The sequence below is a fragment of the Drosophila willistoni genome (assembly GCF_018902025.1).
Source record: "Drosophila willistoni isolate 14030-0811.24 chromosome XL unlocalized genomic scaffold, UCI_dwil_1.1 Seg141, whole genome shotgun sequence".
Classification (NCBI taxonomy): domain Eukaryota; kingdom Metazoa; phylum Arthropoda; class Insecta; order Diptera; family Drosophilidae; genus Drosophila; species Drosophila willistoni.
Window position 1 is genome coordinate 9,252,279 of NW_025814052.1, and position 12,890 is coordinate 9,265,168.

The 12,890-nt window shown below is 36.9% G+C and overlaps 2 protein-coding genes across 2 annotated transcripts in view; both read left to right on the forward strand.

Annotated features, from left to right (window-relative positions):
* The first annotated feature begins 270 nt into the window (after nt 1–270).
* Nucleotides 271–2,024, forward strand: LOC6648717 (probable tubulin beta chain CG32396). Its single transcript, XM_002071832.4, has one exon. It carries the CDS (start codon nt 561–563, stop codon nt 1,929–1,931), a length of 1,371 nt encoding a protein of 456 aa, XP_002071868.1. The 5' UTR covers nt 271–560; the 3' UTR covers nt 1,932–2,024.
* Nucleotides 2,025–2,600: 576 nt separating this feature from the next.
* Nucleotides 2,601–12,890, forward strand: part of LOC6648720 — a 37,564-nt gene continuing 27,274 nt past the window's right edge. Inside the window, exons 1-2 of the mRNA XM_023179262.2 lie at nt 2,601–3,353; nt 9,447–9,849. Coding sequence (XP_023035030.2) covers nt 9,496–9,849 — 354 coding nt within the window. The 5' untranslated portion in view covers nt 2,601–3,353; nt 9,447–9,495. The remainder of the gene's footprint in view (nt 3,354–9,446; nt 9,850–12,890) is intronic.

The following is a 12,890-nucleotide window of genomic DNA, read 5'->3' on the forward strand; positions in this document are numbered from 1 at the left end:
GAAACATGCTCGTTTGTCCTTCTGTGTCCCTATAAACATCAAGTTCTAATGCAAACTACAAGAGCTAGAACTATGAAATTTGATACATCAAATTATAAAAACAATATATTCTAGACTACAAAATCTCTTAAAAATTGGAGCATTTATCACCAAGATATGCACCGCTAGGTAAGCTTAATTATTGGCGAATTAAATTTATGAATTCGTATAAGTATTTGCGAAGCGACAACTAACTTTAATTTTACCTTTTCTACTGCATCAGGTTAGCCTGTTGGGAACTGTAGGATTAAGGGGGAATACAAAAATATACATATTACACTTCTAACCTTTTCGATACACACAATTAAAAAATAAAACAGACACGGGGTTAAGAGACACATATATGTACATATAACCACAGTGGACAAGACAGACTGAGAGGAGTAGGAGAGGAGAAAGGGATACAAGATGAAGGTTTAAAATTAGTCTATCGACTGCAACTGCATTTTGGAGGGAAGAAACTGGTGGGAGACTAACAAAACCATAAAAAGGAACGGATCGACTTTTAAGGAGGAGAAAATATGCGCGAAATCGTGACCCTACAAATTGGAGGTGCCGGCAATGCCATTGGCGATGCCTTCTGGCATGTGATCTCGCATGAGCATGGCGTGGATTATGCCTCGGGTCATTTCGGTGGCAACAGCCCCCTGCAGCTGGAACGGATCAATGTCTTCTTCAATGCGACGGCCAGCAAACGTTTCTATGCCCGAACCATTATCATCGATACGGAGGCCAGCACCATACAACGTTTGAATGCCAGTAGCCAATTGTATAGACCGGAGAATTTTGTGGCCGGTTCGGAGAGTGCTGGAAATAATTTCGCCCGCGGCTATCACACCGATGGGGCTGAAATTCTTGATCAAGTCCTGGATAATACACGGCGTGAAGTGGAATCGGTTGACTCATTGCAGGGCTTTCAGTTACTTCATTCGATTGGCGGTGGAACCGGTTCTGGTTTAACATCGTTGATTATGGAGGCTCTGGTCGAGCAATATCCGGATAATTTGCTATGTAACTATGTGACAATACCCTCACCAAATATGTCGCAGGTGGTGGTTGAGCCATATAATGCTCTGCTGAGCATTCCCGCTCTGGTTAATAATTCCCATCTGACATTCTGTCTGGATAATGAGGCCCTCTTTCAGATATGTAATCGCAATCTTAAGATTAAAATGTCCGGATATGAGCATATCAATCACATTGTGGCCCTCACCATGTCCGGCATAACGACATGTCTCCGGTTTCCTGGCCAACTGAATGCTGGCTTAAGGAAAATCTATGTGAATATGGTGCCGTTTCCACGATTACATTTCCTGATACCCGGTTTTGCACCCCTCGTCACCTGCAAGCAGCAACAGTTCAGCAAGGGTACCGTTTCGGAGCTAGTGCAGCAAATCTTCTCCAGCAACAATTTGCTGTGTGCCATCGATTTGCGCAAGGGTAAACTGCTTACGGCCGCTGGCATTTTCCGGGGACGGATGTCGCCACGAGAAGTGGATCAATTAATGACCGGTGTGAGAAATAAGAACATAAACAATTTCGTCGATTGGATACCGAACAACATTAAGACGGCCATTTGTGATATACCGCCGCGTGGCCTAAAGATGTCGGCCACATTCATTGGCAATACAACGGCCATTCAATCGTTGTTCCAGCGTCTCCTTGACGGAAGTACCATCATGTTGCGTCGCAAGGCCCATTTGCATTGGTATACGGGCGAGGGAATGGAGGAGCAGGAGTTCATCGATGCCCAGCAGGAGCTGCAGGCGATTATCGATGATTATCGCGGCAGTGGCGATGTAGGCGACGATGGTGCACCCCATGATGATAACGATAGTGGAGATGAGGCGGCCGCCGGTGGCAAACCAAATTGTTCCTACTGCGCTGATTAGGCACTCCTCTAACCTTATTGAAATGGGATCTCATGTCATGGATGTTGTCTCTTTTTTGGCAAAATAAAATCAAAATTTTCGGTTTTTGTCCAACTATTGTTTGTTTAGGCCATTTCTTTTTGATCTTTGAAAGAAGATAGCAAGTCTAATTTATACCCCATTGAGTTCATTCTACCATTTGCTGCATTTCCTCAAATTGCTATAGTATTTTCTTGGATCTATGTATTTTCGTTTATTTCGTTTCGGCGTAGGTCAAAAGCCGGATCTGCTGAACTTAAAATGTTGCCAAGAGACATTTACTTTGTAAATCGAAATATTAAAGCTAACTTCGGCTGTGTCGAAGTTTATATACCCTTGCGCACCACAGACATGTGGCATATATATATATATGTTAAAAGATCGTATATCGTATTATTCAGATATGATTTGCGACACGTTTATCTTATCTAACGGTATATTCCAATTCTATTGAGAGGGTTTTTTTTTCGCTTAAATTTGAATCGAGTGCGAAACCACATTCAAGACAACCGATAAATCAACAATCGATAACACGTAAGTATTGAGTGTGGCTGGGCGAAAATATTCAGTATGGCTCGGCGAAAATATTCATTATGGCTGGGCGAATTCGAGATGTTGTCTTTTTGTTATTATTGTTTTTTGCTTTCAAAGTGCGTGGTGTGTGTACGCTCCGTGCAAAAATAATAATAAATAAGTCGTGCGGCGGAATTTTGATCTGTAATTTAATTTTCAAGTGTTTTAAAATTGAATACAATATTTTGTTTTATTATGTTTTTGTGTTATGCCTGTGTCTCTGTGTATTGGAAGCTGATTTAATTGTGTTTATAAAAATTGCAAGGGCATTTGCGCAAGCGCAGCTTTGACAGATTGTGGAAACGTTCATTATATTATTAATATTTACTATACAATACATACAATAAATGTAGATATACGCGAATGTGTATTATATTAAAACAATGTTTCTTATTTGTTGAGAAAAACAGACGCGGAAGAAATTACGCACACACACACACACAGACACATGTTAGTGTCTTGTCTCTTATTGGCTTTTATTTTTGTTGTTGTGTTTTGTTGTATGTGCAAGTAGTGAAAGCGTGTGAAACGTCGCGACGTTGAATTTGTGTTAAAAAAAAGTGTGTAAAAATTTAATGCACATTTAAGGGGCATTTTAGGGATATCAATTACCCCTGGTACATTGCCCCCACCAACCTTCCTTCGCGTCCATCATTGGGCGAAAACCTTTGATCACCATTCAAATCCTGTCTTTGTGGCCAGACAGAAATTTCCGGTCGAGTAGAAATGGCAACCAAGTAAAGGAAAGGAATGGCAAAAAAATGAAACCGCAACTTTTCATCAACTCCATTTATAAGTCCATCGGCATCACTAACTTACGCCTGACTAGAGGTAAGTACATACAATCGGGCCATGTTCTAGAGGCTTGGGGCTAGTTGGGGGGCCAAGGCAACAAAAGGTTATGACATTTTGATTGAATTGCTTATACATGATATTAATCAATAAGAATCAATGGCTGGGAATGCATCCGAGACATGATCAATCTAACGAGAAGAAAGGGGGGAAAAGTCACGAAAGTGAGAATGAAAATGGACGAAGCAAAAGTCTGGATTAGATTTTATTGTTAGGTTTAAAGAAAACCGCAAAAGAATGCTTAGGATCGGGTTGAAATACAATACTCAACTTAATATTGACGCTTCTAAGTGAAAAAAACGATCATTTTCTAACATTCCAAATCTATATTTAGCTAATTTAACAATATTTCTATGAATGAATGTATCATTCTTCATGTGTGTAAAGTTCTTTAGATCTCATCCGATGTTCTTTTTCAAGTTTAGTAGCTTCTAATGACTTTTCTGTCAATTTTCTTTTTCGGTTTGTGTTTCGGTTTCGGTTGATGATTTTTTGTTGTTGTTGCTTTTTGTTTTTGGCGATGCTTTACTTCGATGTGTACCGAGACATTTGGGGTTTCGGGGTCATCAACTCTTGCTAAAAACCCAAAAGACGACGACGGTGATGATGATGATGATAATGTAGAAGTGTATGTTTCGGCCATGTATGTACATACATTTGTACTGATATGGCAACAGCTGAAAGATACAATCTTACATAGACGATTTCGTGTATATATTTAATATACGTGATATAGTTTCAGCGACATATAAGCAATGCCGCAATACCTATTACATATAAATACATATACATATGTGTACATACATATACCTGATTAAATGAGACAATGTTTTTCATCTGATTTCTGATTCCAAAAGAGAAGTAGAGGGGAAGCCCCTTAGATGGTTTTCTTATCTGCATGTGATGTGTCACACCCCATCAATGCCAAGTCCATCATCTCAGCTCTATGATCTTGACACTGTCAACAATTTCACATAGCTTTTACGAACTTTTGATACAAAAGTTATTAAATTATTTTATATCCTAATACAATTATCAAAAGAAGTCCTTAAATGATGCGAATTTCCGAAGTTGGAGCAACAAATATTGCAAATTGTTAAGAGAAATATGCATGATCATTCCTTCATTTATTCGCTACTATTGATATAGATTTAATTTGTGTGACTAATATTCTATTGGTCAAGAGTTCATGCTACATTGGCATTTTCTACTTAAATATAAACCAATTTGTTAGAGATTGAAGCTTAACGATAATACATATATTATGAAATTAGTTAAGAGAAATTTGCGTGAGATTTTGTGGTAACAATTGCCAAGACGGAAATTATAATTTCATAAAAAACGGCTACTGCTCCAACTGGTATATGAAGCGCAGTATTCATCGATACAATTCAGAGTACTTTGATTTTGATTCCCATCAATCCAATTCAATACTATCGATTCGTTTCGTTTACAAATCGATTTGGTTAAATATCCCAAAAGATGTGCGAATTGATTTTGAGTTTATCAAATGATTCCCCCAATGTGTGTGTGACCTATAAACAGAAATATAAACAACAACAACAAGATCACCACAGCATTACAAAGAATCCGTATGTATCTATGGAGTAAGTGCGCCGCCTCTCCACTACATGTTCTGCTCTATATCCAGCTATAAACTAAGAAAAAATTAACAAAAAAACATGTTTGATTTGAAGTTGGGGAGAAAATAGACTTTTGCCACGTGCCGCCGGGGAGCAACAACTATTAAAGATTTTTGTTGTACACACATATATGCAAGAGAATTCCAAAGAGAATGTGTATGTATATGTGTGTGTGTTGTCTACAACATGTGCTATATAAAACTACAACATTTTTGGAGTTTCAGCAAGCAAAAAACAAAATTATAAACCACATTGAAACTTGAGAAAGAAAAATTGGGCTAACATAAAAAACAAATCGAAATTCACCAAGCCAAGTGTATTTCTTGGGTCTACATAATGGTACGAGACAGGTGGGGAGATAGTGGAGTAAACAAAAGAAGAACAGACTCATGATCTAAAACCTAGTTTGAATAAAGACAAATTAGACAATTTAAATCAATTATTTGCCTTTGAAAGACTTTTAAAATGTGCTGCCCCTTCAGCAGAAAATGGAAAAGAAGTCAATTTAATACTAAAAATCAGAATTTCTAAGAGTGTTTGCTGTGAATCCGTCAGAGACTGGTGAAATACTGCGTAACATTTTCTTTTCAAGAGGTTAAAAACAATTGGAAGCGAAGAAAATAAAGTTTGGGGTAGCTTCTTGTAATCTTTTTCAATGCAAGATGATGGGATGAAGACGGCCCCGAAAATGGGGAGAAAACTTGAGATTTCCCATTCCTTAAGCGCAGAAAAACTAAAACTGTTTATGGAGTTGGAAATACTTCTTGGGCAAGAACTTCTGCTATAACAAAAACCCAGAGGAATTTTTTGAAAAATTGCCGCCCTAGGCAAATCCAAAGCTATTCACGCAATTTGACGCCTACATAAAGACAAGAGAAAGAAAAATAGAAGAAGATCTAGTTCGCTCTATTTGGACAGATGAAACCTTGTGTAAAAGTAGGAAATCTCGCATGATTTGTTGCCTCATTGAAAGGTGTTGCTAATGAAGAGTAAATTTTCGCTATCAACAATTTGCATAGCCCATCATGGAGATGGAGACAACGATGACAGTAACAACAGCGGCTGGACTTGCGGTCAACTGATAATGACCGCACACAATGCTTTCCACTTGATTGAACGTATCGGATTGGACTCGACTCGACTCGATCGTGGCCGCGGCAAAAGTTTCCAACAGATTGCCCCATTGTGTTTAACTTGAGACTTTGATGCCGCCTTCGGCTTTAAGATATCACAAAACTATAAATTATGCTGTCAATCACAATTCCCAACGAAGAATTTTTACTTGCGGTCGCTATGAAGATCGAGAACCGTTTTGACTATTTTCGCAGCATTTTCTGCGCTCAATTCGAAGTCGTAATTGTCACCTCTAGAACGTGAACCCTTGTTGGACATATGTAGATGGATTTTAAGTTAGGATTCAAGCCATCTTCTATTCTGGTGATTGTCGCAATTAACTCGGGCAAAATGGACGAGTGGGTGAATCGATTGTGTCGTGGAATGCGTGGGACGCATTATCAGACCATCAAGCAAACCAAACAAAACGTTGTCGAAATTAAGAGGAAAAATACGTGGGTCTGGCTCATTTATGCCGGCTAATTCAATTCAATTGCTGTGGGATGATGATGTCCAACAGTTGGTCAATTCGGGGGCTTCCGATCACCACTAAAGTAAAACCTTCAACATTAAAAAATATCATAGATTTCAGAGCTTGGCCACACAGAAATTTACAGCAAAAAACTGCATTGATTGCTCAGGGTCGTCGTCGTCGACGTCGACGTTGTTGGGCAACTTGTTTCGAGTTTGTGGCACAAATTATGCCAACAGGTGCTCGAAACATTCTTGGCATAGTTTCTCAGCTGCAAACTGCTAGAATCGAGTCGATCTCAAGCAAACCAATCTCTGAGCTTGCATTGATTGAGCTATTGTAATTGTTGGTGAGTTGCAAAAGAGGATTTACTTGAAGCGTCACGCAAGGTATGAAAATGCACAGTAATCACATCAAGGCGGGGCTGTATTTTTGCTTAGGCCTTAGATCAAGAAAGTAAGAAATCTTACCTTTTTGGAGTTGTTTTCGGTGGTGACTGTCCGCACTCATTCCAATTACATTTGCTGGTCCGTCTATTGTCTTTTTGGTTGATATTCATTGTCACGTTTTTTTGAGTGACCACCGACTGACCGAACGAACGCTTATTAGCCTTAGCCAGTTTGGAGGTTGCTGGAGTTGCTGGCGCCAGCAGAATACGCAGAGAAACCACACACACACAGCTTAATAGGTAGACAAAAGGCTCATTAGTCATTATTTTTTTTTTATACATTAAGTATAATATAATAATTGTCGCGAAAAAAAAAAAACAGAGAGAAGAAGATCATGCGAAGAACGTGTGTGTGTGTGTGTGTCTGTGAAACGAATCTCGAGGACTTGCAGAGAAAGTTGCAGGTAAATTACAAATGAATGCTTTTAAGCATTTGGTAAACATGTTTTAAAATTATGATATCGATACATTTTCATACCCTCACAAATAATTTTGTTGATTTTGATCACAAGTGTGTGCAACGCATAGTAGAAAGCATCTCCGACCCTATAAAGTTTATATAGACATGATCAGCATGACGAGATGAGCCTTTCGTCTGTCCATGAGTCATGTGAAATACTGCAGGGGTTATATTTCTCCGATTTACCCGAATCAGACCCAGTATAGTATTTCTGAGTTTCATATACCTATGACTGACAATGCCGAATTTCATCAAGATTGGTTCACTTTTTTATATAGCTTTAATAGGCATATTCGGTCAAAAACCGTCACTTTTATCAATAATTTGGTTATTTTTCATGCGATTGTTAAAAATATTAATATTTGGCAGTTTAATATGCTTATTTTTGACTCTTTCGGATTTCATTAAAATCAGATAGCTATTTTATATACATATTTGTCATAGAAACATAAACTGACATCCCAAGATTGTGGGCCATTGTTTCACAAAGACTCGAGGACAAAAGAGAGGTATGCAAGGGTATACAAACTTCGGCACGAAGTTGGTCCCGAACCTCTGGTTTATTATTAGTCCAGCATTCAAAGTGTAATTGTACATTCGGTATTATGTTTATATAGCATTTGATAAAAAAAAACTTCCGTGCTGTGTAAAATGATCGTTTTCTCTATTATGTTTTCTTTCTTTCCTTCTCGCAAGAATTTTAATTAGGCCTACCAAAAACAAAAAATGCTGTATTAGAAATGTGAGCAATGGGGATTAAAAAAAAAACAACAAAAACATATTTAACGTTGCATTGCGTTAAAAGTAATGATAGATCACAACAAAACGAACGAACGAACGAACGAAAATTATGGAATTGGCTTTATGTCTGTGTGTGTCCAAAAGAAAATTGCCGGCAAATTGTTGCATTTCATGCAACAGCAATTGAAATGCCTCTGTCTTTGCCTCTCTGCCCCTGCCTCTGCTTCTGCTTCTTTTCCCCCTTTGGCCACTTGTTGTTGTGGTGGTGGTTAATGGCCTCTGTTCATATTTTGTCGTGAGCTGACAACTCGATTAATATGCAAAACAGCGAACTTCAGTCGATGAGGCAAGTGCCACATGGTTGCAGGTGCATCCCAAGTCAAGCCACATTTTATGTTAATTAGGAGCAAAGCGGATCGAAACAGTGGGAATTGGCTTGGCCATGGGTGCCCTATGGGCCCCAAAATGCTCCTCGAACTGATGGACTGAGGTAGCATTTAGCAATTAACAGCATAAAATGAAAATCAAAATTGATTATAACTCCGAACTCTGAAGAGTTCCATTGCTATTAAGGTCAAACGAAAATTAACATTTTTCGTGTGATTTGAATATAGAATTAAAATGTTTTGGAAATTTCTTCTCCGAAGTCAGCACCCATTAAATGAAAGTTACAATTTCGCTGTAGCTGGAATGGAATGTAACTTTTTTAGTTTTATTTTTGGTTTTCCATAAATTAAAATTATTTGGTGCTGAGATCATTCCAAACTCTACCTTCTTCGTGTTGATTTTGACAGTTGTTAGATGAGATGTGGGCTAGGCCAAATCAGACTCGACTTTGTTACTAACTTATATTAAGAACATACATATTTTTTGGTGATTGTAGATGAAAATATAGATGATTACTTATTGAAAAATAGAAAATAATCTAAGTATTGGCCATTTTTCTTGTTAAAAGTTGAGTAGCTGGCTATCTGTATTTAAAAATATGATTTAGTAGACAAAAAGTCATTGAGAGATTGAGAGGGAGCATCATGAGTTAGTCAGAGAGTCTCAAGTTTTCCCTAGCCCTATAATTAATTGCCCCTATGATACCTCCCTCAGGAATTTCTACTAATTTTTAGGCGTCAACAAACTGACACACATCAAACATTCTATATATTATAAATCTTTAACTTTTTCCCATTTTTGTTTTTAGCTTAAGAGTGTTGCAGTTCCCACTCGTATAATACAGGCATTCGTCCAAGATGAGTGGTGCCACGGCGGCAACATCGCCACTTCCATTGAATGGATCTAATGGATCACTTTCATATCGGCAAGCAGCAGCTGCTGCGGCTGCTACTGCTGCCACACCGAGTCATGTCCATCATCATCATCATCATAATGGATATCGCTTGCAACCGAAAATCATTGCCACAGGATCAGTTCACAATGTAAGCGAACGCAATCGACTTTTGGAATTGTTACATGCAGGAGGAACTGGTGGGAACGGATTTGGATTGGAAGCATCTTTTCTGACATCACCCACTTTGGAGCAGACGTCAAAGGGTCTTTTAAATGGTCCTGGGCAGAACAATTGTTTTCTAAATTGTGCCGTTCAGGTGAGTCATAATCGAAGTACTCTTAAGTATATTCTTGCCTTCGATTCGGAGACAAATTTGGTTCATATAAAATATTTCAAAATTCATTTCATTTCCTTTTTATAGTCTTCAATGTGTTGATAATAAATTGAAATCAATTTGTAGAGAAATAAGTTACTTCAGAAGCAAAAACTAAAATCGTTGTGAATACATAGTTTTGAAAAATAAATAAAAAAATTGTAATTTCACTCGAAAAATCTAAGAAGAATATCAAAAGCAAGTCATTCAAAACAAACAAATTTAAGCATTAAAGTAAAGAAAAGAGTTTATTTATACCAAAATGATGTTTGCTCTTCTTTGTTTTTTTGTTTTTGTCTTTTTTATTATACCAATAAACAAGTTTTTGAAGACTTTTTCGAGTGTGGGCGCTTCAAGTTCAAGCAGACATTCAATTTATTCATACGTTACATGTGTGTGCGTGTGTGTTTATTTTCGCCTAGTTGAGTTGAGAGCATCACGAAATCTTTTCACAGAGAGTCAGCCAATTGTTAATAGACAAGGAAAACTTAGAGAATTTTCTATGCAAAATAAGAGACTCTAGCTAAAAAGACTTGATAATTAGAAATTGTGTAGATTTATGACAGAATTGGGTTAACCTTGTTTTTTTTTGTACGTCGAGAGAAATTATGCAAAATTATAATTATAGGAAAAAGTGATCTGGTTCACTTTGTTGTTGTTGTTGTTAATTCATTCTTCTCCCACTCGATTCTATGAATCACTTCGAGTTGAGTGACTTGAATGCCCTAACATTATTGCATTGAATTAAAAAAAAAAAAACAAAACAAATCATAGAAGGCACGCCCTGTTCCACATGGAATTAATTTGTAGACTGTGTAAATGGAGCCCAAGTTTTGATTTGAATATGGAGACCTGGCCTGGGTGCGGTTAACTGGCACGACATTTACCCGAACTGAACTAGTATCCAAATCCAAAATTATCTAGCTATGTTTATGTGTTATTGGAGTTTCCTTTTTCTCAGCTAACCAGTCAATTTTAAAACAATAATTTTTAAAATTGGCTAACGAAATCAGCTAGAACGGATTAGCCAACTATATTCGATGAGATTTTAAAGTAAAAGACAAAATAACACATTTTGTTACGTTTTTATTTGATATGCCTTTAAAAGTCATATCCTCCAAAGTCAAGTTAGAGCAGTCAACTGCCACGAACAAATGAAAGAAAAGGTGATGACGATAAATAAGAAGAAGAAGAAACGAAGCAAAAATAAGCAGAAAACTGAAAAGTTCTTTGCCCATGTCTTGATCTGTTTGTGGTGTAATAAAGTAGTGAGTCGTCTTGGTCGTCACAAAACATTTTTTTCTTTTGCAACTCTTCGACGGTCACCGACAATCATTCCATGATATACTTAATGCATAAGCGACGAAGTAGTGAAGAAAAAAGAAAGAAAATATTGCGAGGGTTGCTGCAAAAGAAAAGAAAGCAATTTAAGTGTAAAATTGTGCCTAAATTCACCATATTACAGAGTTAAGTAAAGTTAAGGTTTTTTCTTCCAACTTCCAACTGATTTGGAAAAGTCATGTGTCAATTAAAAACATTTCAAAATGGGATCAAATAATTGGAAATATAAGAATATTCAGTTTTATCAAATTTTGCTTATTAAAAACAGGAATTTGTAAAATTTACCAAAAATACGTGTAGCTATATAGACTTGAAAAATAAACAGTTTATGAAAATTTGTGAGAAGCTTAAAGAGTTATTTTGCAATATGTATAATAATTTAAGTATTTTGATTTGATTATGCTTGATTAAAATCAATAATTATTGATTGAAAATGATATAATATAGGATTCCAGATTCGAAAAGTTAAGAGTTAAAGGATTCCTAAAAACAAAATTTGATTCATCTAATTAATAACCTGTTGAACAGCCCTCGTCGTCTGGAATAGCACTTTACAAGTTGTACAATTGTGCTTTCTCCTTTCTGCTTCTCTGTCCTTAGATTAGTTCACACGATAAGCCAAACAAAAGATAATGTTAAGAGAAGGTTGGGCTTGGGCTGGCCAGGGGAAAGGAAGTGAATCTTGGGTAGTATTTGCTTTCCGCTTGGTTGGTAACTAATATGAATTTGATATTTTTATGATTATCATTAAGAATGTGAGAACAGGAATTATGTTATGATTTACCTACTATTGCTTTGCTCTTACTACTACTTTTAATTTGCAAAATTTAACTTTCTTAACCCAGAATATCCGATAGTTGAGAGTAGAAAATTAATGTTTACATTTGCCAAAATTCTGTTGCATCAAAGTAAATAAATAAAAAGAGTCTAGAAAACCCGTTTAAAGCAGACAAGACATGAAATACAGACGGTTCGGTTACGCCTGACAGCATTGCCTGTGAAAATTTTGTTAAGAAGTCAGCCCTTCGACTGGTTAGCCTGGTTATACATATATCTCTTTCTTTTTCTCTTTCTGTCTTGGCTCTGTAAGACGGTGTTATGCTTAATTTAACAAGTGCAAGCAACACGGGAACCAAATTATTTAAATTTCCTTTTTTAATGCATCGTAGTTAAAAAAAAAAAAGAAACAAAATTTACTCAAGAATTGTGTGGTAACAAATAAGCGGACTTAAAATTTCATGTCTTGATCCTTTATTTTACAGGGTATGCTTTAAGTCGCTTTTTAAGTTGGTATTAACCACAATTGCAATTGCTCATCCGTTTGGTTTTCACTGCTTGTTGACTGTAAATCATTTAAATTAATTTTTGTATTTGATTTCGTCTTAATGATGATGTCGTTGTTGTTGTTGCTTTCTGTTCGTCATCATCATCATGGTCAGTTATTTTTGGTGTTTTCGTTTTTCATGGCCAAAAGTGCCCGCATTTCGTCGTATGCCAGAGAGTAAATGTTTTTGTAAGGTAAATTGTTGCAGCAGCAGCTACAACCAATCCGCCGACAACATCATGTAAAGCCATTTGAAAGTTACTCATGTTCAATGAACCTTCAAAATACACACATTTTGGTTAATTTCTGTGGTCGCAAA